Source organism: Andrographis paniculata, unplaced genomic scaffold, assembly GCF_009805555.1.
Source record: "Andrographis paniculata isolate CXL003 unplaced genomic scaffold, ASM980555v1 Contig10END, whole genome shotgun sequence".
Lineage (NCBI taxonomy): Eukaryota > Viridiplantae > Streptophyta > Magnoliopsida > Lamiales > Acanthaceae > Andrographis > Andrographis paniculata.
The window spans coordinates 1,870,152-1,896,895 of NW_026137380.1; the positions used below are offsets into that span (position 1 = coordinate 1,870,152).

Consider the following 26,744-nt stretch of genomic DNA (forward strand, 5'->3'; position numbering starts at 1 on the left):
CTCTTCAACGTGAATTCTGGAATACGACGGGCGTATCCCTCTTTTGGATTGGGCCTTTAAGCCCATATTTCGGCCCAAGTGCAAGAGCTCATACGACGTCGTTTGTAGAAGTTCAAAGTTCAAAGCCTCTCCGACGTGGACTGTGTTTTGTTTAGTTCGGTACTGAAGCCTCTGGAAGATCATCTGCTCTGCTGCTCTCGTTTGATCGTTGGCAAAGCTCGCTCGAACAGAGATTGCTTCTACTGGAGCTTCGTGAAAATCCGATTTAGGATTTTGTATTGTTTTCTGCTTCTCCGGTTCGTTTTGTTGATTATTTGTTAATGGCGGTTTCGGCTCCTGATATATCCCGAGAGCGGGAATCTGGACAGGATGTTCGCACACAAAATGGTATATCTGCCTACTGGAATTATGAATGCATGTGCGAATCTGTCATGCTTGCTTTTTCAGTTCCTTGTACTTTTTAGCTTGCCAGCATGTATTCTTAAGTTCTATTTGTTCTTGTTCTCTACCTTGGAATTGTGCAGTGGTGGCATGCCAAGCTGTAGCGAACATTGTCAAGTCTTCGCTTGGTCCTGTTGGACACTTTAAGGTATTCTCTACGTTATTCTCTTCTTCACTAAGTAATTTGTTGTTGAAGTATAATTCGATCTCGATGTTTCATACGACTGCGTTTTAATTGGGATAGCATGCTAGATGGGATCATTGAGATGAATTTTAGTTTCAAATCTCCTAATTATTCATGGTAGTGTCATTCTTCAAATACTCATAATTGGACCTCACTTGAAATGGAAAAGCCTTTAGGCTATTTTAATTAAGCATGGTTTTGTAAGCTGTGAGCTCAACAGTTTCTTGAGTGGAAGTAATACATGGACCACTATATGCTAGATTTCTTTACAGCAGATGCAACCACTTATCTAGAGTTTGTGGTGAGAACCTGTTTCTACTTGCTACTAAATATTCATCTTTGTTGGTTACTGTGTAATAGATGCATTTTAGGAAGGTATTATGTAAGAATAAGTGTCGTTATATTCTGGTCATTAAATCTTTAGCTGGTCATGTGACATTTTGTCTTGATTCATGGCAATGAAAAGCTTAGTTGATGGTTTTACTTTTACTTATCAGTTTGCTAGTCCAAAGCCGGTGAGTTATCTGGACCTTATTGTCCAGTTTAATTCCTTTTGTTGATATCTAATAACAATTACCTGGGTTTATCTTTCTTGGTACTTCCAGATGCTTGTGGATGATATAGGTGATGTAACAATCACAAATGATGGTGCTACAATACTGAAGTTGCTTGAAGTTGAGCATGCTGCTGCCAAGGTGAACAGGTCATTCTTTTATCAAATTTTAATATATTATTATTTTGAAAACTATGTTTGCTAAATGTTACTTTCTTCATATTTTGAACACAGGTTCTTGTTGAATTGGCAGAACTACAGGATCGAGAAGTTGGAGATGGGACAACATCTGTGGTTATCATAGCTGCAGAATTTCTTAAGGTGTATTTTGGATCCAGTTTTCTGAATGCATTCCTTTTCAAGTTTTGTGTATGATTATTATCTGACAAGTTGGGACCTTTCTTTTTCTGCAGAGAGCTAATGATTTAGTGCGAGATAAGATACATCCAACATCTATAATCAGTGGATTCAGAGTGTGTTTCTACGTTATTCTATTACATGCTTTCTTTTCTTTCTGGGAATTTTCAGATTCTAGCTTCTTTGTCAACCATGTCCAGCCTGTAGTGTGGTTAATGCTGTATTTGTTTGCTGCTTTTGTTGTCAGCTTGCTATGAGAGAAGCATGCAAATATGTTGATGAGAAGTTGGCAATGAAGGTGACACTGTCTTGTTTGTTGATTCCTTAGAAATTTGAGGTCTCTGCATTTTTTGTTTTAGGATTTACATGTATTTTAATTTTGCCAAAGGATCTTTACATAAACTTGAAGTAGCCATTCAGCTTGTGTTTTGTGAAGTAAATTACATGGAAAATGCTGAACACCTAGAGTTGTGGTGGGAAGAAGCTTTTTTTTTTTTTCATTTTACATGGGACTGTTGAAAACTATTCCTGTACTCTTTCCTTTGAGTTATTTATTCTGCGCACCTAGTTTATTCGCAAATAGAAGCATTTTCTTATAGAAGTGTAGATTATTCTGAAAATGAAATTGTTTTATTTTATTATGAACCAGTGGCACGTCTAAGTTTGACATATTTAAAGTGCATGTAATGTTGGTTTCTGAAATTTCTTTAACATTATTAGTTTTTGCATTAGTATATGAGAAGACATTAATATTGGTGTTCTGAACTCACATTCTAAGATGCTTGCTTAGGTTGAAAAACTTGGTAAAGCATCTCTGCTAAACTGTGCGAAAACCTGCATGTCCTCAAAGTTGATAGGCAGCGATAGTGACTTCTTTGCAAATCTGGTAAGTTTTCAGCTTCTGTTTGGCTCTGTTGTATGGTATTTGAACAGAATATATATATATATACTTTTTAATCAGAATTTCTACTCGGCAAAATAGCATAAAATCCCCTGTGGTTTTCCGAATGTGTTGAAAATCCCTCTGGTTTTAAAATTCTATAAAATCTACCCGTGGTTTCCAAAATGTTGCACACTCTCCCCTTTCTTCAAAATTAAACTAACAGTGTTAATATTTTATTTATCTGGACCGTTATACCCCTTAGCAGAAATTTGACCGCTCTGACTTTCTGACTTTGACCAGTTTTTTTTTTAAGCCATACACACATACAGACATTTGCAGGTAAAACACACAGACAAGCTTACACATACACACACATTTACACACAGACATCAAAACATACACACATTTACACACATATAGTACAAATATACACACATACATCAAAACTTACAGTGCTGCCGCCGAAGTCTTTCTTTTTTTTTCTTATTTCTTCTTCTCCAACACAGACATCCAAAGTTACATCAAAACCTACAGAGCCACCACCATGTCTTTTTTCTTCTTCCTTCTTCTCCTTTCTTATATTTTTTTCACCTATGTTATTTCTTCTTTTTTTTAACTCATATATACACATATACATACATATTCACATATACATACATATTCTTCTTTCTTTTCTATCTATTCTTCCACCGCTTGTCTCATTTTCTTCTTCTTCTTTTTTTCATTCTTTTTCTTTTTTCACCTATGTTTCTTGAATTTAATTATTTTTTGTACTCATTCAAATTGATTGAAACTCTTACCAAATTGAATTTGGGGATTTTGAAGTTTAACCTAAATTTTGAGAAAAATATGCCTAATTTGAGCAATTTCACTCAGATTCGATTGTGTTTGAATTTGATTTTATTTTGTTCAAAGAATGATTAGGAGTTTGAACCAACCATTTTTTCTGAATAATATATAATATACCTGAATTTTTTTTTAAAAAAAAATAATAAGAAGATGGGTGACTAGTGGTGTGCGACGGTCGTCAGTGGAGGAGCGGTACGCGGCATGGACAAACTCGGCCATCAGCGGCTGCAGACGACAACGGAGGAGCGATGCGAAGAAGAACGAAGAAGTATCAGGAAATTAGATTTTTTATTATTATTATTTAATTAGAATTTTTTAAAATATAAGTAAAATAACTAAAATGTCCTCTTTTAATTAATATATTTTGAAATGCGTTAGGAATGGTACTTTTGTAATTTCACATATCAATATATCAATTTTCTACCAAAAATCGCAGTCGGGCGCATGAGATGCACTCATGTTAACTCTTAACGGAAAAGGGATTTTTTTGCAATATTTTTTAACCACAAGTAGGTTTGATGGAATTTTAGGACCGTAGGGGGTTTTAGGGACATTCAGAAAATCACAGGGGAGTTTTATTATATTTTGCCTTTCTACTCTAAGGAAAGTTCAGTCCTTAATTTTCTGAAAAGTATTGTGTGAAAATTCTGATTTTATACCTTGATTTTTTTTCACAATTTCTACAATTTCCATGCATGCCATTTGTTTCTTTTCTTGAACTAAATTTCTCAGCCAAAGGCATGCTTTAATTAATGCTGGCTCTGGGAACTCAATGTATCAATGCCAATATGCTTCTTTTTATTATCTATATCTATCATAAATACTGATTTTCTTCATTTTCACACTGCTATTTGTGATTTTCTTGTAATATTAAAGTTGTGGCAATGCATTTCCAAATTTTTAACATCTAGGTTGTAGAAGCTGTACAAGCAGTAAAGATGACAAATGCGAGAGGTGAAGTGAAATACCCAATCAAGGTATAAAAAGCTTCCATTTGTCCGCTGTTCCTGACTCTTCCTGTCATCTACAAACTACAAAGTGTATTAAATTAGTAGATATCTGTATTCTCAGGGATTTATTTAGGATACATGCTTCATAGAGTGTTTTGTATCTTTTGTTATGAAAGTGTTGTGATCTTTTGTCCTCAGTCATATTCGCCAAAAACCCAAGGGAATTCATTTGCATATTCCTTGGTGCTTAGGAAATCAGTATTGTTAAAGCCCACGGGAAGAGTGCAAGAGATAGCTACTTACTGAAAGGCTATGCACTGAATACTGGTCGGGCAGCACAAGGGATGCCGTTGAGGGTTTCACCTGCTAAAATTGCATGCCTAGACTTCAATCTTCAAAAGACAAAGATGCAAATGGGCATCCAAGTCCTAGTAACTGATCCCAAAGAGTTGGAAAAGATCCGCCAGTGGTAATTGTATTTGTCGTTATATACTTCTATCATATATCAGCAAATTTAGTATTTCCATTTCTGGATAATATGCTGCATTTCAGTTTTTTTTTTTTGGCACGCGAATGGTTTTAAATTAAACAAAATTAGTTTTGCAGCTAAGATAGGTTTTGGAATCTATACAGCAAATGAATTCTTGGATTGTCCTTGTTTTATTGCTTTCTGTTTTCACTTATGAATGTTGTTGTATACTCATTGTTTGGAGGTACACAATCCTACTTGAGTTGAGGTTGAGAGTGCCCTGGAATTTCACATAAGAGATGGTTGTAATAAATGCATGCTCTGTCATGCAGGGAAGCGGACATGACAAAAGAACATATACAGAAGATTCTTAAGGCAGGAGCAAGTGTAGTTTTAACAACTAAGGGAATTGATGACATGGCACTTAAGGCAAGCCTCATGCTCAACTATTGTAGAAAAATTCTCAAATCTTTTACCTTATGGCTTTAGTAATCTATGTTAAATTCTTTTGTTATTGTTTCAGTACTTTGTTGAGGCTGGTGCTATAGCTGTAAGACGTGTTCGAAAGGAAGACATGCGCCATGTTGCCAAGGCAACAGGGGCTTCTGTGGTAATTTTTAAAATTTAAAATGGAGTTATATGGGACTTGCTGGATATGATCATTGGTGGGATGATTTCTTTCCAAAATCTCTCCCATGCAGATCTCAACTTTTGCTGATTTGGAAGGGAAAGAGACATTTGATCCATCACTTCTAGGGTGTGCTGAGGAAGTGGTTGAGGAGCGCATTGCAGATGATGATGTGATTATGATAAAGGGGACCAAAACAACAAGTGCCGTATGAATCTTGCTTCTGTAACACTTATTTGTTTTCTTTTTCCTTGTTTCAATACCTCTTTTCCTAATGATTTTGTAGCACACACCATCCTTAATCTGTTGGAGCAATATTTTCCTTTGGAACTGTGTCATTTGTTTAGAGTGATGAAATGTAACTGCATGTGTTGCTCTCTACTGGCTTTTTAAAAATTTACTTGTAAATGTACTCTCTCTCCAGGTTTCCCTGGTACTCAGAGGTGCCAATGATTTCATGCTTGATGAAATAGACAGGAGTTTGCACGATGCTCTCTCCATTGTCAAAAGAACACTGGAGTCCAATAAAGTATGTTTCTTTATTTCAGACCCTTCCATCTTTCCGAAAATTACATTCTGCCTACATTCTGCCTGACTTTCTCGGTGATGTCTTCTTTGCTTTTGCATGTCAAATCATTCTTATGTTGCTGTTCAGTAGCTCTTTCTTTTATTAAAGGAATATGTTGTGCTTTGGTAGCCAATAAACGTGAAGAGAACGATAGGCTTACTCAGAGATGTCTTTGTCATGTCGTTCCTATGGTATGGCACTATAGGTTGTTGCTGGTGGGGGTGCTGTTGAGGTTGCGTTGTCTGTTTATCTGGAGAATCTGGCCACTACATTAGGATCCAGAGAGCAGTTGGCTATTGCAGAGTTTGCTGAATCTTTATCGATCATACCCAAGGTGCTCCAAGAGACGCTGCTTAATGTCATCATTTTACTTTCTATCTGAACTAAACTTGAATTAACTTTTTTCAGGTGCTTGCTGTAAATGCTGCCAAAGATTCAACTGAGTTGGTTGCCAAGCTTCGGGCCTACCACCACACTGCACAAACTAAGGCAGATAAAAGACATTTGTCAAGGTACTTATGCCACTTTATTTAACAGTAAAGTATTTATGCTTCTTTTGAATGCAATTTTAGCAACAAGACGAGGTTCAACTGAACTCTCGACTTGGAACATGATGATCTAAGCAATACAACGTTTTAAGTTGGGCTATCATCTCTCATGTGTCTCAGTGCCATTTCTTATATATTTCTAATAGTAAGCACTGATTAGATTTAGAATTGTTTTTATATGGTAGTTAGTGTTGATTAATTTTATTCTATTGTATCAATAGTAATGCAAATGATAGTAAATAAAATTCTATTAATGTATTATGAGAATAAAAAGATTTTTGGGCGCTATAAGTGGATGGATACCAATGACCCCAAGGTACACTACAAAAAAATAATATATTTATAACGGAATTCCGTTCCAAAAGTTCATGTAGCTAACGTAATTTCATTCATAATTCCGTCTTTAATGTCACGAGTAACGGAAAAAGTAGATTTAGGACAAAAAAGTTTTGTTACAAAAATAATTTTTTCTTGTAGTGGTAGTACATATCCTATAAAAGCTGTCACAATCATTAATAGGAAGATTATAACTCGAAGACTCCGAATGATAGACTTAGGATCTACTTGATATAAATCATGAGGTACGATCTCTTATAGGCAAGCATATGATTAGTCTCCATAAAAGTTTCAAAACTAATTATGTAAAATGGAACATTGCGAATTAAGATCAGAAACTGCCAACTACAAGATGCATTTATATACTCTCTCTCTCTTTTTTTCAGCTTGGGCATGTCCCAGATTTAGGTGAAGTTTACAAACTTTGGCTTTTGAGTCATTGTGTTCACTATGGAAATTTCTTAAAATGCGTGACGTATGTAATGACACGCCTTTATAATGGCTGCAGCATGGGTCTGGATTTGGTGAAGGGTACCGTTCGCAATAACTTGGAAGCCGGAGTGATTGAACCAGCAATGAGCAAAGTGAAGATAATCCAGGTTAGTTATTCTAAATCAACTCTTGAATCATCTTTTAAAGATTTGGATGCTCAATACTTTACATTCTTCTCAGTTTGCAACCGAAGCAGCCATTACAATTCTGCGGATCGATGACATGATCAAGCTTATGAAAGATGAAAGCCAGAATGACCAAGATTGAGGTCTGTCTACGCATGGACGATGATGTTGGAGGGAGTTTAATAGATTCGGGATAGCCTGTTGATATATTCTCTCCGCATATTCTAGTATATTTACCTTGTTTTTTTTTTTTTTTTTTTTTTTTTTTTATTAATAGCCTACAAAGATCGACTAGACCGACAAAGCTTGCGTATTCAACGGTAAACTAATGGAAATTTGTCCGGATTCACTTTATTTGTGACCATGGACGATAGGTGTACACCAACATTTTGTTCGAACTTTATTTTATTAGTGACAATAGATGCATACGTAACATTGCATATTTTTATGTTGTATATGAGATTGTTATTTTTCTCTAAGCTGAATCATTTTTGCTATTTGCATTAAAATCAAATTTTAAATTAAATTAAATATAATCTTAAAAAATACATATTATTATTGTTGTTATTTATTTATCTGTTTTTTACAAAATAATTAATTTTGAATGTACTATACTACTATTACATACAATATATTTTATTATAACATATTATTGTTTTTATATATACAATATTGCCATTGCATTTTTTTCGAAAAATTTAAAGATTTAAATAATAACTATTAGTTCTTATAATATAAATATATATATATTTGTTTGGTTAAACAGAAGAAAAAAATATAATAATTTTACCATCTTATTCTTATATTGTATAAATAAAAAAATAAAAAAATATTAGCGGGATTTATTATAAATAAATATAAATAAATAAGTGTTAAATTTAGACCAATGAAAGAAAAATTAAAATAAATTTAAGAGAGAAAAATAGTATATATTATTAAAAAAATAATAGTAATTTTATAAATTAAAAAAATAAATATTTTTTCCTTCTCCAAATTTCTCTAATTTTAAAGAAAAATAAAATAAGTTTCATTTTATATTTCCTCCTTTCCTCTTCCCTTTGAAGAACACTAGAACCAAACCAAATAATTATAATTTTTTTCTTATCTACAAACTAAGGGTGTGTTTGCTTGGAGTTTGAATTTTGAGTTGGGATTTGAATAGTAAAAATTTTGAATTTAAATAGTTGTATGATGTGATATAAATAGGTGATGATGTGATGTTTTGAATGTAAAATTGATTTTTAATATAATATAAAAAATGAGAAATAAGTGTTTAATTTGATATTTTTAGGAGAAAATTTTGGATGCAAAATTTATCCAAAATTTATCCAAAATTCCATCAAACGAACACACCCTAAACAGACCCTAAAGCCCCTGTATCGTACGATGATACCGATTAGTATTTTTAACTAATTATTTATTTACCTGCAACATTCGGGTCGGGCGACCCGAATAAAAAAGTCCTATAAATAACCGACTGAAGGATCACTGGGTCGGCTCCACGCTTCTGCCTCCTGGTCCCGTCCATCGATCCTTTCCTCATCTTCCTGATTTCTTTTCGCACTCGGCAAACCTAGCGATTCGATTCGTCTCACCTCGTATCGTTCCCTCTCATTTACTCCAAATTCTGCATAATCAGTGATCGGAACACTGCTCCGACGATGATTCCGTTGTCCTCCAAGATTTCAGGTCAGATTCGGTTCCTGCTCCAGAGCTTGAATGACTCCAACGCCGATCAGATTTTTCAAGAACTCTCCCAGGTGGGTCGGGTCGCCCATGTTTCGTCCGATCTGTTTATAGCTCGAGTTCTAGTTTGAGAATGGGGGTTTTTTGTTCGCACTTTTCATTTCTCTTAATTAGTCAGTCGATGATCTCGAGGTTACCGTAAACCCAAGACCTTTCGATATTGGCTACTGGGTTTGAGTCTTGGTTGAATTCGACTTTATTTTGTTTTGGTTGAGGCTGGACGTTGATGGGCTCGAGGACCCCTTGTTAAATTATGTCTATCTGTGGCTCGTTCCCTTTGCCGTATAGTATGAAATTTTAGCCCTTCTATGGTCGCATTTCCGTTTCAGTATTAACCCACCTTTAAGTGCTGTGTTGTTGCTACTGGGATTTACATTTATATGTAATGAAGCTAATACTCTTGTCTGGTAGAGTATGAATGAATTACGCAAAGGGTTATCCTAATTGCCTCCTGACTGTGGTAGTTGTTCATTGATATCTATGTTGATTACTTTAATGTTGTTTTCACCTGGCAGTGTTCATTGTTTGGAGCGGAGGGTTGCATATTGCTGCTGCAAACTTGTTTCAACCACCTGAATATCTATGAGGAAGATTTGAAGAATTTGAGTCTGCATCCCTTGTACACTTCAATATTCAAGCATATCCTGGACAGACATCACTTTAGCACAGTGCTCTGTAAATCATTGAGAGAAGATACAGCAATCACTGAAGAGTTTCTGCAAAATCTGGCTGGTGCTCTGCGCTTGTCATTACCTGAGAAAATTGGAGTTGGTCTTGCACTGTCTGATTCAGAAAATCAAGATGTTAAGAATTGTGGTTAGTTGCAACTTGACTTATTATTTCTACATGATTAAATTTGAGTTGCCACACTGTTAACATATCTGGTACGACTGTTCTGCTTTCATTTTTGTTTACTTATGGTGTGTATATCCACTGTTTATTGTCTTCAGGAAAAAAATTCTGTATGAATCAGCTTGCGGAGTTGTCTGCTAATCCAGTTCCATTCGAATCGACTGAACTTGTTCAAAACATCCTCATGTTTCTGAGTCGATCTGAAGGCCTCGCGAAGTATGTAGATTCATTCATGCAAATGTTATCTCTAGTCCAATTGAAGGAGGGTGATCAATTTGTTCTAGTGCCTTTTCTACCTGAAGATCAACGTTCAGATAACTTCTTCAGGTGATTACTAGCTAAAGTATCTTGAAATTTTTTTCTACGTACTGATTGAATAGACTAAAATATGTGTTGGTTAGTCAATTTTTTTTAATCACCTCCTTTTTTCTTGTTTTTGGGCTCAGCAGGCACTTGGAACTCTACAGCGAGGGTGATGAAGATGATTTTGATGCTATCCTAGTAGAAATGGAAAAAGAAATTTCCATGGCTGATGTGATGAGTGAATTAGGATATGGGTGCACAGCTGATGTTTCTCAGTGCAAAGAACTATTATCTCTTTTCCTACCGTTGTCTGAAACCACTATTGCAAAGATTCTTGGTACAATTGCCCGAACTTATGCAGGTCTTGATGACAACCAAAATGCCTTTGCTACCTTCCATTCTGCCCTTGGTGGCAATAGTGGAATCGAGCAACCACCTTTGACCGCTTGGAATGTTGATGTCCTTGTGGATTCAATCAAGCAACTTGTATGCTCCACTATTTAATTACGTAGTTTATACACAATTTTTCTACTGTATTAATTGTACTATTTTTGCTTTGATTATTTGGTACAGGCACCTGGGCTTAACTGGATAAATGTCATGGATAAGCTGGATCATGAGGGATTTTATATCCCTAATGAGGCAGCATTTTCCTTTTTTATGTCTGTTTACAGGCGTGCATGCCAGGCATGTCTTGTTACTTTTACTTTTTTCGTGTTTACATTGCATACCTCAATGCTCAAAATACATTGCTCTGTTCTTTAAAACCCATTTGCTGCATGTTATTGTTCAGGATCCATTTCCTCTCCGTGCAATTTGTGGCTCGGTTTGGAAGAACGCTGAGGGTCAGCTATCATTTCTAAAGTTTGCAGTATCTATGCCTTCTGAAATATTTTCATTTGCTCACTCTGAGAGGCAGTTGGTAAGTTGTTTATTGTCATCTAATTGCTGTTATTAACACTGTTGACAAATTTAAATTTTTTGATATTAATGCTAATCAGCAATGGTCTATTCTACTTGTGCAGACTTACGATGATGCTGTGAATGGACATACATTTCAACCAGGCCAAACAAATCATGCCTGGTCCTGTCGTGATCTGCTGGAGGTGTTGTGCCAGCTATCTGAGAAAGGCCATGCAAGTGCTGTGCGATCCATCCTTGAATATCCACTGAGTCACTGCCCAGAAGCTTTACTTTTTGGGATCGCCCATGTGACTGTACTGTGTACTAAATACCTGAAACTGTTGAATTATTTTTTTGCCCAACATTTAGTGATCATGTGGTATGACTTGCAGACTCCATACAATCTCATCCAGAACGAAGTGGCTTCTGCTGTTCTCCCTGTGGCACTCAAAAGTATTTCTGGAAACAGTTTAGTTCATAAAATGTGGCATGTAAATTCAACCCTGTTATTGCGAGGATTTATAAATTCAATAAGCTTTGATCCTGAAAATATCTCAAGGATTTTGGATGCTTGCCATGAGCTAAAGGTATAGACTTCTTATTGAACCTTTGTTTCATGCTGCTTTCACATAAATGAAACGTGTATTGCATCAGCAATTTCTTTCACATCCTTCTGACTGGTATCATGACGTCCATTTATTTTTTATTTTTTGCGTGTTTGAATGCTACCTACGGAGTATTAGTATTTTCTGTTGAAAGGTGTAATGATCTCTTTCTAATTTCGAGGTTCTTTGCATAGTTACTTTATCCAGTGTTAATCACCGGACTCATGTCAGATCCATTTGCGGTGAAAAATCCATTCCTTGATAACATATGTCATTGTGCAAATCTCTTCACCAACTTGTCTTTTTTTTTTTTTTTTTTTTTCCTTTTTTGCAGATTCTCTCTCTAGTGCTGGATATGTTGCCTTTTTACTATGGGATCCGGTTAGCTGCAGTTGCTTCTAAGAAAGAAATCATGGACTTTGAAAGTTGGTTGAACAGTCACTTGTTGAATAATAAAGAAGCTTTTTATGAGGTGTACATTTTGTTTGTTAGAAATGTTATATGAATATACATGATTTTTGCTATCCTTAACTGGAAAAAAACAACTTTGTGCTGCCAGGAATGCCTAAAATTTCTTAAGGATGTTCAGATTGGAGCTCCAGATGTTTCTGCTAATCGCATTCATCCCAGTGTTGCTCTGTTGAATATTTATTTGGATTCTTGCCCTGCTGTTATAAAGGTTTTTGCATGCCTTTTATATATCCTGATTTTTTCACAACTTTAAATAAATGTTACTTATTGTTTAACAAAAAATTGTTAATCAGGTCCTCCAGTCTCGGGCTAGTGCCATTTCCTCGGCTCAGTTCTCCGAGGAAATGGAAAAACTGGATGTTAGTCATATGCGTGCGAACTCAAGAGCTAGGAGTGCTGATTCAGCTGCAGGTGATAATGTTGCTGATGATATCGAGGCAGAGGCAAACGTACTCTTTCATCAAATGTTTTCTGGTCAGATGGCTGTCGATGGTATGATTCAAATGCTTACGCACTTCAAGGAATCTCCAGAGAAAAGGTGAATTCTTAAAATCCCAATATATCTGTGACACTTGATATGATAGATATCCTGTACTAACTTGAAGAACAAGGGAACATTTGAACATGCTGATTCTATCACATCTCGTGGCGCTTTCTGTATACATTCCCTCTCTTTCTGAGTTGTTAGTTACCTTCTCTGGTGAGCCATAGGCTACTCATTTCTATATCAAATGTTGCCATTTCTGGATGAAGTATTGATGGTAAATATTAAATCTATGTGTACTTACGTCATTTGTTAACGGTGTAATCAATTCTTAGTAAAATGCTGAATTTAGACTGCTTAGAGATGCATTTAAGGCTTAAACACTCATTGACACATTACGACTTTTTCAGGGAGCAATTGATTTTTGAGTGCATGATTGCCAATCTATTCGAGGAATACAAGTTTTTCCCCAAGTACCCTGAAAGGCAGCTCCGAATTGCCGCAATTCTATTTGGTGAGAACTTGTTTTGATGTATGTTCTATAGATGTATGTGTGTTTTATGTATCATTCGAGTAATATTTTGTTATATTGTGATTGCCTTTTTGCTGTTTACTTTAGAAGCATGAATGGGTTTTATTGCATAGTGCATGGTTGATAAATTGGCTGCATTGACTGGCATGTTATCAGATACAAGTCCGTGCTTTCTCTGCTTCATACGAAGTGTCTATTTGATTCAGTGTTAAATCAAATTACAATGTTCCTTTCTTTTGCAGTAACTGCTTTAGCTATGTCCATTTTATATTTCTGTTATATATGTGTTTTGATATGAAGAATATGAATTTATAATTTGAAGCTAATCAAGTCTTTTATGCTATGCTGTTACAAGGTATTGTTTCTTCACTTTATTTGAAAAATTCATGAAGTCATGTGCAAGTCTAGATTGCTCCCATGATACACATTAACTAGGACATTTTAATGTTATGCTGGCAAGGTTGCAAGTCCCACGTCTCATTTTAAATGCAACCATTCTTGGTACTCCAAGGGCTGGTTTCTTGAATCTAGTGAGTCTCCCAGTTTTTCTGGCTTCATGCAGCATATGTGGGTGTAGTTCAATGGCTAAACGGGAAATTTTGTTGAAGATTGATTTGTAATGATGGTAAATTTGTAATCTGGGGATTAGGGAAGCTTAGGGTTTTTATTTTATTTTATTTATTCATTGAGTTCACCTTTGATGGTGTTATTTGATTGCATGGGATTCTTGGTGGAGTAAGCGTGGAATTTGCAGAACTGGTGAAACATTTATATAATTCACTGGGTGGGAATTTTATTGTGGGAAGATGTCATTGCACAAATACTATTTTCACAATTGAAAGGATTTTATAGGATGTACAGTTGTCCTCTTTTGTGAGTCAAATATACTTTAATCTTTGCTTTCAGAAGAAATAATGCTCCTGCTTCATATTATTTTATTTCTGTGCCTATATTTACTGGACTTGACTCTACTTGCATAAATGATTCTGGTTACAGGTTTACTTATCAAGCATCAACTTGTTACACATCTAACCCTTGGAATTGCTTTACGAGCTGTTTTAGATGCTTTGAGGAAACCGACTGATTCAAAAGTTTGTAATCTAACAACACACATTGTCCAATTCAATTGCATTTGTTTACATCAATATGACTCAAGTTTACAATATGCAGATGTATGCCTTTGGGAGCCGGGCATTGGAGCAGTTTGTAGATCGCCTAATAGAGTGGCCACAGTACTGCAACCATATATTGCAGATATCACACTTGCGTACTGCGAACCCAGAACTTGTTGCATACGCTGATAGGGCACTTAGCAGAATTTCAGCGGCTCATGGTGAGCTGGATGTTCATAGTTTTTCTTCTGATCAACATCATGGCCCAATTCAATCGTCAGCTATGAGCATGGAGGTAATCTAATTATCTAATGTTTAATGTACTGATTTTGCCAAATGATTCAACTGCCCTCTAAATCTTTTATAACTCATCCATACATATGTTCTGTGATGGCACTAATATGTATTCTTTAACTGACATTGCACTTCCCAAATGTATGGTTGGAGGAATATGTACTTTCTATTTCTCCATGGAATTTATACTACAATTATACAACTTTTTTCTAAGTGAATTTCTAATTAATAATTATCAATTATCATGTGCTTTTATAACTTGTGAATCTATTGAATATTGTAATTGTTTACTCATTGTAGTGATCTCTCAACTTCATTCATGTTTCTGTTTGTTGGAGGTTTATTAACCCCTCAAATATCACTTCTTGGTTCAGATTCCTGGCTCATCATTTCCCCTAATTGGCCATGCTAGCACTCTGTCTGGGCTGCAGATTTCTTCTGGCCAACTTCCACAAAGACCGGCAAATTCACTAGATGAGAGGAAAACTTCTGCTTTGTCCAGTTATATGAAGCCTGCGTACACCACATTAGGTCAGCTTGCGGTTCCTTCTGGAGACGGGACTAACATTCAGAAGGCAAGTATTTAATTATGTATTTTTCTGCATGTGCATCTACACAGTACCTGTTTCTGTGTATTTCATTTATTGGCCTTTTCAACTAATTTGTTCCAAGCAAATAAAAATAAAAATAAAAATGCAGTCACATAGCGGAATTGGTGTGGGATCTCTGCATTCTGCTTCGCCTGGTTTTCCACGTTCATCTCGACCCACCTCAACAAGTATTTCCACCACTTATACCCTTATCTGTTTGATTTTCCTATGATGTATATAAATTGTATACATGCTCCTCTGTACCTCTAATATCCTATTATTCTGTGGTCTGTAACTAAACTATTTACAGGGTTTGGTTCTGCCTTGAACATTGAAACACTTGTTGCTGCAGCAGAGAGAAGAGCAACGCCCATAGAGGTGCATTTTTTTATAAGCTATTGTGATACCTGTTTAATTTTAGCTTTGCCTGCTCTATTCATTATCTATTATGTCCTATGCTTTTCATGTTCGCTTGTGAACTTCTGAATTTTCCTTTTCAACTCTTGCACCTTTATTATTCCTGTTATAATTTATCTAGCCCCATATTTAGGGTTATGGTATTTATTCTCAAACTTATTTATTATTCCTTTTCTGTTGGATTATAGTTGCAATTTATTGACAGCTACTGCTTAACTGACTTTAATGCTAGTTACGTATTGCAAAGCAATGGTTCTTTCTTGTATTTCAGTTGGTTACATGGTTTTCTTGCATTGTGTTTTAAGTTCTCAAAAGATAGCAATTATATAAAGGTTTTGGATGCAGCACCATCACGAGTTTCTGATATTGTCTATTTGTAGACCTACCTATGAAATTATCAGTTAGTAACAGCTAAAAAAGCACTAGTAGTATAGTCCATCATCTATTTCAATGGAAACTTGAATGACACTTCAATGAGTTCGAGAAAGTATATAATGAATTATACATAATGAAAATAAATCAAATCAATATGGTGTCACAGCCCTGTGAAAATGGCTGATGCTTGCTTTTAGCTGTGATGCTGGGTGTTTTGATTAAGCTAATGAATCTAATAATGCTGATGAGGTGACTTGAAGTTTTTGGTATTTACTTGATCCTAAACACCACCCAACTAACCTTGATGCTCTACATAGACAGCTTGATCTAAAGAGTACTCTGAAAAAGTACCTTTTGCTTTTGGTTTTATACATTCTTAGCCTGACAACCTGAAGAACTTATCTTGAATCGAAGTGTTCTTTTGAACATCAACGAAAATAACCAAATTTTACCTAGTAGTTGTGTGCTCAAAATTTCCTTTTCCTTGGTGTATACTGCATTTTGTTGCGTAAGTTCCTTGCCTAAATTTTATGGTGTGGATCTTTAATTATATGGCTTTTTAATATTTGTAATTAGCAATTTAGCAGTATGCAAGCCACTTTTATTGTGTTTAATTATTTTTGTCCTACCGTTCTGTTTTGAACAGGCTCCTGCATCAGAGATTCAGGACAAAGTATCGTTTATTATAAATAACTTATCTACTGCAAATGTGGAATCCAAAGCTAAGGAGTTTGCTGACATACTAAATGAGCAATACTTCCCATGGTTTGCTCAATACATGGTTATGAAAAGGTTCTACCTTACCTCATCTCATCCTTAACTGATGACCAATGGCTAAAATTCCATTTCAGCTGTCCTTATATACTATTTTGGGAAACTGAGTTTTCATATTGCCTTTCTTTTCTGTAGCTTTCATGGTAGTGACTAAATTGATTAAATTAATTTTTCTTTATTTTCCATGAACTTGTTGACAGGGCAAGCATCGAGACAAATTTTCATGATTTGTACTTAAGGTTCCTTGATAAAGTTAATTCTAAGCCTTTGAATAAGGAGATTGTTCAAGCCACTTATGAAAACTGCAAGGTTTGCATAGCACACATCACTGCTGATTTCCCCCACTGCGTTTCCACTTGGTATTCAAATTTGGTTCATGCTTGCTTTTCAGGTTCTATTAGGATCAGAACTTATAAAGTCAAGTGTAGAAGAGCGGTCATTGCTGAAAAACTTAGGAAGCTGGCTTGGGAAGATTACAATTGGCAAAAACCAAGTTCTAAGGGCGCGAGAGATAGATCCCAAGTCTCTAATTTTGGAGGTTTATTTTATCACCACATACATATATTCCCATTGAGTATGTTTGAATGCTATTTTTTGTATAATAATTGAAGTACTCCCAATATTTCTGTGTTTCTACAGGCCTATGAGAAGGGACTTATGATAGCTGTTATCCCTTTTACCTCCAAGGTATAATTCTGCATCCTGTCAATTTTTAGGATGCCTCATTTTGTTCACCTTCTGTGCTTTTTCCAGATTCTAGAACCATGCTCCAATAGCCTTGCATATCAACCTCCCAATCCTTGGACTATGGGTATTCTTGGATTGCTTGCTGAAATTTATGCAATGCCAAATTTGAAAATGAATCTTAAATTTGAGATTGAGGTAATTTTACCTTTTGCATTTTGCATCTAGTTATGTTTTCACATGCATGCTTTATATTACTGAAAGCCCTTTTCTTATTTTTTTCCTTTCCGTTCAGGTTCTCTTTAAAAATCTTGGTGTTGATCTTAAAGAGGTTGCACCATCATCTTTGCTAAAGGATAAATACCGAGAAGTTGATGGAAATCCAGATTTCTCCAATAAAGATGTTGGAAATTCGCAGCCAACTGTGGTAAATGATGCGAAACCTGGAGTAATATCTACAATGAATCAAATTGATGTTCCCCTTGAAGCTACATCTGCTCAACATCCTGGTGGCCATTCAAGAATAATATCTCCGGTTTGTTTTAGCCAGTGCCATTTTAGTTTAATAAAGTTTTATTCTTGGCTTGATTTTATGGTCTTGGGATCAGTATGGCACCCCTCTCCAACATCCACCTGGACCATTGACGGAGGATGAGAAGATGGGGAGTTTGGGTTTTTCTGACCAGCTTCCTTCTGCACAAGGCCTTCTACAAGGACAGACACAGTTTTCAGTTAGTCAGGTTTGTAAAGCTCACCTGTTTTTTTTTTTTTTGTTTTTTTTTGCATTTATGGACTGATTATTATTTCTCTGATTTTGTTATGTTTGCAGCTTCCTCTGCCAACTGCTAATATTGAACAGCAAGTTGTTGTCAATAAGAAGCTTCAGGCTTATGGTCTACACTTACATTTTCAGAGGTTTGGTTCTTTTAGTTTAATCTGAAGCCTTCTGTTACAAATTAGATTGGTATGTTAAAAACATTTGTCCTCTCTTATTTGCTTCAGCGTGCTTCCAATTGCCATGGATAGAGCTGTTAAGGAGATAGTGTCGAGTATTGTTCAACGAAGTGTATCTATAGCGACTCAGACAACCAAGGAACTTGTTATGAAGGTCTGCTCATCCCAGTTCTTGACTTGATGAATGAGAATAGTTTGTTTGTTCTATAAAGAACCTAGGATCAGTTTGTACCAACGCATTTGGATATAAAGGGACGATTTGGGTGAGGGTTTTTGGAACTGTGTAATATGGATACAAATACACCCCAATCTGTAGATTATAAGTTAGAAATAAAATTAAGAAGTTGCGTATAACATATACTGGTTAAAAACATATTAAGAATTTGTTATGATGGTCGTTGGAGGCATCTTTGGAAAATACCCATCCAAGATACACATATTGTAGTTATTATGATACTGAACAGGTATTGGTTAATCAATGGCAGGACTATTCCATGGAGCCTGATGAGACTCTAATAAGAAATGCAGCACATTTGATGGTAGCAAGATTGGCGGGCAGTCTGGCCCATGTAACCTGCAAGGCAAGATATCTGCTTTGTCTAGTATTGCTACTTGGATGATGATATACTCAATTTCCTCTCTCTCTTTCTCTCAAAATATCACTCACCTTCTAATATGGATAAAGTTTTCCTCTTTTTTCAGGAACCTCTGCGAGGTTCAATATCTGCTCAGCTTAGGAACTCACTCCAGGGAATGGGCATATCAACTGAACTTCTTGAACAAGCAGTACAACTTGTAACTAATGATAATCTGGACCTTGGCTGTGTGTTGATTGAGCAAGCTGCTACAGAGAAGGTAGACATTCGTTATTGAACCACACGAACTATATCATGAGTTGATACTGTCACTGGACGGGCTGTTGTATATCTTTTAAGATAAAATTGAAGCTGCATTATTTTTTCTAATAATGTTTTAACTAAATCTAGTAGACTAATTCTTCATTTCTTGTGGTTGTGTTTACAGGCAGTACAAACCATTGATGGAGATATTGCTCAACAACTTAATAGTCGGAGAAAGCCTAGAGATGCTGCTGGTGCAGGATATGTTGATACAGGCTCATATTCACCAGGCCAATTGGGGCTTCCAGAGTCCCTTCGCCCCAAACCTGGCCAGCTATCTCAATACCAACAACGTGTTTACGAGGTTGATGGATCCTATTGCCCTCTGGAAAGATTAAATTTCCAATATTACTTAATAATTGGTTGTCTTGACATTCTTGGTTTGTTTGGTTAGGATTTTGCTCGCCTTCCTGGACAAAAAAGCGGAAACCAACAAGGTTCAAATCCTCCACCTGTTGGCCCATCTGTATCGTCTGCCAGTGGTGGAGTGACCCATCAATTTGCAGCTCCATCTGGCCAAATAAGTTCAAGCCTTTATTCATCTAGCCATGTAAATGCTGGAGCTGGTGCTGTTCCACAGACTCTGGAAATTGATTCTGATGAGGCAGAGCCTGTTGGTTCTCAGATTCCTAGGTTTATCTCTTGCTTTTCTTCAAAATTTGCATATTTCTTATTTGCCTATACTTCTCTCTTTCCTCCTCCTATTAAAATACATAAATAAATAAACAAACAAACATTCTGGTGATGTTACAGTGTTCCATCAACACATATGATGGGTGATGTTTCACAAAGTCTAGAAAGTGATACTGTTCCTTCATTTCCTTCTGCTTCGACTTCTGATCTGCAAGTGCTGGAAACTGCTAGCCCTGCTAAGGTTCGTAAATTATGTGAAATTGTCATGTTGGTGTAGATGTAAGCTTATTGATTGGACTCTTATTAATTTAGGAGTCTGGAGCTACTGTGCAACCTGTTACTGCATCTTTGGCTTCTGAACGTCCTGGAAGTAGCGTCTCCGACCCATTGTTAACCACGGGTGAGGCGCTGGATAAGTACCAGACAATTTCAGAGAAGGTATATACGGCATTCGTATTTCTTCTCATGTCTATTAATCAGTGATTGTTCTTCACTAGTTGGCTTGAGATTTGGTGTTTCTGTTTTTGTCCATTAACAATATCACCACAATAATACCTTTCAGCTTGAAAATCTCATGGCTAATGATTCGAAGGATGCTGAAATTCAGGTAAATGGCTTCAGCTTTAATGCGTCATTATAAATTCACTTCAAATGAGTGAAGTCAAGGCTCTTTCTTTTTTCTTTTTTTTTTTTTTTTTTTTTTTTAAACAAATGCTTTAAATGATGCTCACTTTCAGGGCGTAATTGCGGAGGTTCCTGCAGTTATCCTCAGGTGCATTAGTAGAGATGAAGCTGCCTTGGCTGTGGCTCAAAAGGTGATGATTTTTTATTATTTTTATTTTTTTTCTTGATATTAGTTGAATAAATACTTATTTTTATAGTAATATATCTTTGTTAATGATGTAGGCTTTCAAGGGCGTATATGAAAATGCATCTAACAGTGCTCATGTTGATGCCCATCTGGCAATACTGTCTGCCATTCGTGATGTTAGCAAGCTTGTAGTTAAGGAGCTCACTAGTTGGGTATGTCTAGTTTTCTAATGGAAATTTTAGATCCTGCTATTCTACAATTCAGATTTATTTATTTTGTTTAGACTTTTTTGTATCCAGCTTCTCCCATCCTCTGACAAACCTTCATGCATATTCTTATTGTTGCTTCAATTTATTATTTAGGAAGGGAAAAAATGTAATTGGAAGTTTTAGTTATGATTAGGCTCAATTATTTTTCTTTGGATGCTCTATTATCATTAGAACACTGACACCACTAAGCTTTGCTGCTTCTTTGATGGCAAGCTTAAGAGCTCCATCTGCATGGTGAGGTTGTTGTATAGTAGGTGAATTGGTAGTTGTGTAAAATGAACGATCACCAGTATCATCAACTAAGCTTTGTTGCTTCTTTGATGCTGAATATAGCTTCTTCCTTTATTTTGGAGTGGTATGGTGAATTTATGCAAATTAGAAATGCTGTTTAAGAATGTGCGATAATAATGTTTTCCATTCTGAAAGCACATGACTTCAATATTAGGTAGCACTCCTGCTTTGGGAAAATGTGTTTCTCTATTTGATTCTTTGTAAAAAATATTTGAAATGCATTTATTTATGTCTTGCTTCCTTCTCTATATAAATTTTTTTGTTTATTTTGTTTTTGTTTTGATAGGTAATATACTCTGAGGAGGACAGGAAATTCAATAAAGATATCACAATTGGCCTTATCCGCAGTGAACTTTTGAACCTGGCTGAGTACAATGTTCATATGGCTAAGCTTCTTGATGCAGGAAGAAATAGTATGCATCACATTTTTCATTTGATTTGTTGAATCTGAGAAAATAATATAGTAAAAAAATAATCAAAATTTCTGCTATTGCAGAGCCGGCAACAGATTTTGCCATTTCTCTTATTCAAGCATTGGTTGTCAACGATTCGAAAGTTATATCAGAACTGCACAATCTAGTTGATGCTTTGGCAAAGGCACGTGCTTCATATATTTGTCCCAGATTCTGCATGCATGATTGTTGTAATTGTTTTATATTTTGATTATTTCCTATGTTAGCAGCTTGCTGCAAGACCTGGGTCTCCAGAGTCGTTACAACAGCTGGTTGAGATTGCCAAGAACCCTGCCAATGCTGCAGTTTTGTCTCCGATGGCTATTGGAAAAGAAGACAGTACGAGAACTCCTAGGGATAAAAAGGTCTTTCATGCATGCAACCACCCCCCCCAACACCCACACACATTTTGAGCACTCACTCTTTTGAGGGGTGTATTTGGTCTGTATCCTGGTTTTGTTATCTGTATTTAAAATTATGATGCTGCAACAGGCCACTGGGTTTTCTGGAGGAAGCCGAGAAGAGTATGCTACTTCAGAGTTGGTGGATTCAGATCCTGCTGGTTTTCACGAGCAGGTGCAAAATTTTGTTTATTTACTCGTGAGAACTTGGCAGTGGCACATGTGTCGATGGTTTACCTATATAATGTGGTGTTCAAAAGCTCTTGAATGAGGGACCTTTTAGCGACTAATTTTATGTGGGATTGCTGAGATGCGACTTGATTTCTAAATGAACTTGTCTTGCATGCAAGTTTAGGAGTACTAACTATACTACAGTTAACTCAGATTTTTGGTTTCTAAAGTTTCCCTCTATAGATTCTTATTTCCCTAGTTTCTATGCGCTCTTCATGTAGGTGTCTGCGCTGTTTGCTGAATGGTATCAAATATGCGAGCTTCCAGGAGCAAATGATGCAGCTTGCGCCCGCTATGTCCTACACTTACAGCAGAGAGGCCTGCTTAAAGGGGACGACACCTCAGATCGGTTTTTCCGCCGAATCATGGTATATATCCTCTTTTTTGCTCCGTGCTCTTTACATAGAACTTTTTCTATGTTAACATCAATGAAATTTCAGGAACTTTCTGTGTCACACTGTTTATCTTCTGAGGTCATGAATTCTGGCTCATCCCAGCCACATCAAGGACAGCCATTGTCATTCCTTGCTATTGATATCTTTGCAAAGCTAGTGTTTTCAGTTCTGAAGGTGCGTATCACCACATATAGGCTGTTCCGAAAGGAAAGCTGAACTTACAGACCTCTGCTATATGTTGGATATCACCTGGTCTTTTCATTATGTTGGTTGTTGTTATTTAATCTTTTCCTTCTAAACTTTGCAGTTCTCCCCCGTTGATCAGGCGTCAAGCAAACTCTCTCTTCTGCCCAAGGTACAGTTTCTTAAGCTTAACTAGTAATAGTAATAGTAATAATAATAATAATAGTAATAATTTGATGCACTCAATTGTCGTTTCTTTCAGGTTCTTGCTGTTACTGTGAAGTTTATTCAAAAAGATGCTGAAGAGAAGAGGGCATCCTTCAATCCAAGGCCATACTTTAGGCTGTTTATTAATTGGATTCTTGATTTGTGCTCTTTGGAACCAGTATTTGATGGTGCAAACTTTCAGGTATAATTCTTCAGACAGTGAGTTCTACGAGTATGTTTGTGTCTGTATTTTTAATGAACTGACTATTTTCTTTGTTTTTGTTTGCAATTATGGGCTCTTTTCAATGTACTAACTCTATATTCTAATCAACCTTTTTTTGAACTATAATCCAATCAGGTGCTGACTGCATTAGCAAATTCTTTCCATGCTCTACAACCTCTTAAAGTTCCAGGCTTCAGGTTTGTGGTTTATGTTTGTATGATTTCACTCTTGGTACTTTCTATTGAGCGATTTTTTTCCTTCCTCAGAGGCTTCTCCTCTCCCCTAACTAAATGTGTTTTGATATTCTTGTGTTTAATGTTTAGCGATGATATATTAATTGTATCATTTTCATCTCTTGTGATATAAACAGTGAAAGGATTGATTAGTTCTTAGAGTAATACCCTCTTTTCAATATTATATACCCCGTCTCTTAGATAAAACAGCCTGTTGGCTGCAAAGCGTATTCCCATTTGATTTATTAAATACCGTCTTTTCAATATTATATACCGTCTTTTCAATATTAAACAGTGAAAGGATTGATTAGTTCTTAGAGAAATACCCTCTTTTTAATATTGTACCCTTTATTTGATTGCCTCATTATGGATATATTCGACTCACTTGTTATTTTGGTTTCAGCTTTGCATGGCTTGAGCTGATAAGCCACAGGAGTTTCATGCCAAAATTACTAGTAGCAAATGCACAGAAAGGATGGCCTTATTTGCAAAGATTGTTGGTAGACTTATTCCAGTTTATGGAGCCTTTCCTGAGGAATGCTGAACTTGGAGATCCGGTTCGTGTCTATTACTTCGTAATCTCCATTATTTTACAAAAATTGCCTGCTTACATTAATGTCCTTGTAACTCCTCTGTAGGTTCATTTTCTTTACAAAGGGACACTGAGGGTGTTGTTGGTTCTACTACATGATTTTCCAGAGTTCCTTTGTGATTATCATTTTAGTTTTTGCGATGTCATTCCTCCAAGCTGCATACAGATGCGAAACATTGTACTTAGCGCATTTCCCCGGAATATGAGGCTGCCAGATCCTTCTACACCGAACCTAAAGGTCACTATATTCTTATATATGTTTTTTTCTAGTTTGTGAAGTTCCTGTTCTTGACATTATTTGGAAATATGTAGATTGATCTGTTGGCTGAGATTAGTCTGACTCCGCGGATCCTCTCAGAAGTTGATGCAGCTCTTAAAGCAAAGCAGATTAAGGCGGATGTGGATGAATATCTCAAGGTTAATATCAAAGAACAACAATAATTTCATGGAGAACTGAAATCGTTTAAATGTTCCCATTCATTGGTTTTGTTACTTTTTTGTGTTAATGATGACTTTTTAATCGTCTGTGTCGAAATCTTCATTTCAGTTGAGACCACAAGGGTCCCCTTTTGTTGCTGAGTTGAAGCAGAAACTACTACTCTCTCCAGCTGAAGTGGCTCGTGCTGGGACTCGTTACAATGTTCCTCTTCTCAACTCCCTTGTACTGTATGTTGGGGTGCAGGTATGTCTCATCGATATAGGGTCTTGGGTTTTGCTTCTTCTTATTCTGTTTCTTGTATATATCATTTTACTCGGCGACTGTATGAATGTGTTGGTTCATTATTCTTGGAATCATAATGTCAAGAAAATTTGTGCAGGCTATTCAGCAACTCCAAGCAAGATCCCCTTCTCATTCTCAGTCAATGGCTAACATGAATGCATTCCTGGTGAGTGCCGCTCTGGACATTTTCCAGGCCCTGATAATGGATCTGGACACCGAGGGTCGCTATCTGTTCCTGAATGCTATTGCCAACCAATTACGATATCCCAACAACCACACGCACTACTTCTCTTTCATTCTTCTCTATCTGTTTGCCGAATCGAACCAGGTATGCACATTCCATATGATTACGGCAACAAATACTTTTACTGTATTATTGATTTGCCATCCATTTGATGCTTGCACGAAGCAGGAAATGATCCAGGAGCAGATCACCCGAGTCCTGTTGGAACGCCTGATTGTGAACCGTCCCCATCCATGGGGTCTTCTAATTACTTTCATAGAGCTTATCAAGGTAAAGATTTTAGGAGTGTTATTCTTGCCTACCCGACCTTCTCGCTTTATTTAACGTGTGCACCATAAATACAGAACCCGAGGTACAACTTCTGGAGCCGGAGTTTCACAAGATGCGCACCTGAGATTGAGAAGCTGTTTGAATCGGTGTCGAGGTCGTGTGGGGGACCGAAGCCTGTGGACGAGAGTGTAGTGTCTGGTAGCGGCATACCCGAGGGCATGCATTAACGATTGAATGTAGGAAGGACGGATTAAATTTCAATGATTTCTGTTGCTTGTAGGATTTGCTGTAGATTCTCTCACCTATGTTTTTTTTTTTGTCAGATTAACGTCCGGACGTTCGTTTTCTAGGGTTCTTCGACCTTTAACGCACCCCTAGTTTTGGTAAAAGTTTTTCAAGGCAGGCCCCAATATGGCGTTTTGGTTTCTATTCTAAAATATTAAAAATGGTTATTATAGTCAAGTTTTAAGTTGTAACGGTAAATCGTTGTTCAAATTTTTGGTTTGCATTTTTATAAAATATGAACTTCAAATCCAATTTAACGGTTTCAATTAGAATAAAGAAAGTCAAAATCGGAACACACAGCAGTCAGTTGCTGTAACAGATTGTGGACTTGTCAGCAGGGTAGTGGTTGTTTTGATTTGAAATTTTGCAAATGCTTCCCTCCACACGGAAATTTAGAAAGATAAGATGTGGTAATTCGGATCGGGTCCAGTTTTTGACCCATCAAACCGGAAATTGGGCTTGAATTCTTCGGCCCAGAATTGGGCTTGAACTGGACCCATCAAACCGGTAATTGGGCTTAAATTCTTCGGCCCAGAATCGGGCTTGAAATGGACCCATCAAACCGGAAATTGGGCTTGAGCTGGACCCAACAAACCGGAAATTGGGCTTGAATTCTTTGAACTGGACCCATCAAACCGGTAATTGGGCTTGAATTCTTCGGCCCAGAATCGGGCTTGAAATGGACCAATCAAACCGGAAATTGGGCTTAAACTGGACCCATCAAACCGAAAATTGGGCTTGAATTCTTTGGCCCAGAATTGGGCTTAAACTGGACCCATCAAACCGGTAATTAGGCTTGAATTCTTCGGCCCAGAATCTGGCTTGAAATGGACCCATCAAACCGGAAATTGGGCTTGAATTCTTCGGCCCAATCACGAATCAAGCCCAGCTTGATCTTCATGAGCCGTTCATTTTATTAGCATAC

General features: G+C 36.5%; 2 protein-coding genes across 5 annotated transcripts; both read left to right on the forward strand.

Moving 5' to 3' along the window:
* Positions 1–131: 131 nt before the first annotated feature.
* LOC127244507 (T-complex protein 1 subunit alpha-like) lies at positions 132–7,825 on the forward strand. Of its 3 annotated transcripts, none has more exons than XR_007837210.1 (18): positions 137–387; positions 525–589; positions 1,231–1,320; positions 1,413–1,499; positions 1,592–1,651; positions 1,783–1,833; positions 2,326–2,421; positions 4,179–4,244; positions 4,469–4,686; positions 5,019–5,115; positions 5,210–5,296; positions 5,388–5,522; positions 5,739–5,843; positions 6,088–6,216; positions 6,291–6,394; positions 7,153–7,174; positions 7,275–7,365; positions 7,439–7,456. XR_007837210.1 is itself a non-coding variant. In XM_051265054.1 (18 exons), exons 1-17 carry the CDS (start codon positions 321–323, stop codon positions 7,523–7,525), a joined length of 1,635 nt encoding a protein of 544 aa, XP_051121011.1. In that variant the 5' UTR covers positions 138–320; the 3' UTR covers position 7,526; positions 7,661–7,825. The 3 variants fall into 3 exon arrangements, 1 of the variants encoding a protein (XP_051121011.1); XM_051265054.1 differs by lacking the exon at positions 7,153–7,174 and adding an exon at positions 7,661–7,825 and having other exon boundaries at positions 138–387; positions 7,439–7,526; XR_007837211.1 differs by lacking the exons at positions 7,153–7,174; positions 7,275–7,365; positions 7,439–7,456 and having other exon boundaries at positions 132–387; positions 6,012–6,216.
* A 1,059-nt stretch (positions 7,826–8,884) lies between these two features.
* LOC127253505 (uncharacterized) lies at positions 8,885–25,944 on the forward strand. 2 transcript variants are annotated; one of them, XM_051278233.1, is made up of 52 exons: positions 8,885–9,143; positions 9,645–9,945; positions 10,080–10,308; positions 10,431–10,770; positions 10,858–10,971; positions 11,078–11,206; positions 11,310–11,501; positions 11,580–11,774; positions 12,127–12,264; positions 12,352–12,471; positions 12,557–12,801; positions 13,158–13,261; positions 14,276–14,370; positions 14,450–14,686; positions 15,060–15,260; positions 15,385–15,463; positions 15,586–15,653; positions 16,714–16,859; positions 17,042–17,150; positions 17,233–17,379; positions 17,481–17,528; positions 17,595–17,723; positions 17,821–18,060; positions 18,134–18,265; positions 18,355–18,440; positions 18,528–18,633; positions 18,965–19,060; positions 19,182–19,334; positions 19,503–19,682; positions 19,773–20,011; positions 20,132–20,252; positions 20,324–20,449; positions 20,574–20,618; positions 20,749–20,826; positions 20,918–21,034; positions 21,669–21,795; positions 21,879–21,979; positions 22,065–22,199; positions 22,327–22,410; positions 22,688–22,834; positions 22,907–23,035; positions 23,169–23,216; positions 23,307–23,453; positions 23,610–23,671; positions 24,111–24,264; positions 24,346–24,537; positions 24,612–24,716; positions 24,847–24,981; positions 25,118–25,348; positions 25,433–25,534; positions 25,609–25,770; positions 25,858–25,944. In XM_051278233.1, exons 1-51 carry the CDS (start codon positions 9,045–9,047, stop codon positions 25,759–25,761), a joined length of 7,236 nt encoding a protein of 2,411 aa, XP_051134190.1. In that variant the 5' UTR covers positions 8,885–9,044; the 3' UTR covers positions 25,762–25,770; positions 25,858–25,944. The 2 variants fall into 2 exon arrangements, with proteins under 2 accessions (XP_051134190.1, XP_051134130.1); XM_051278173.1 differs by having other exon boundaries at positions 25,609–25,944.
* Positions 25,945–26,744: the final 800 nt, after the last annotated feature.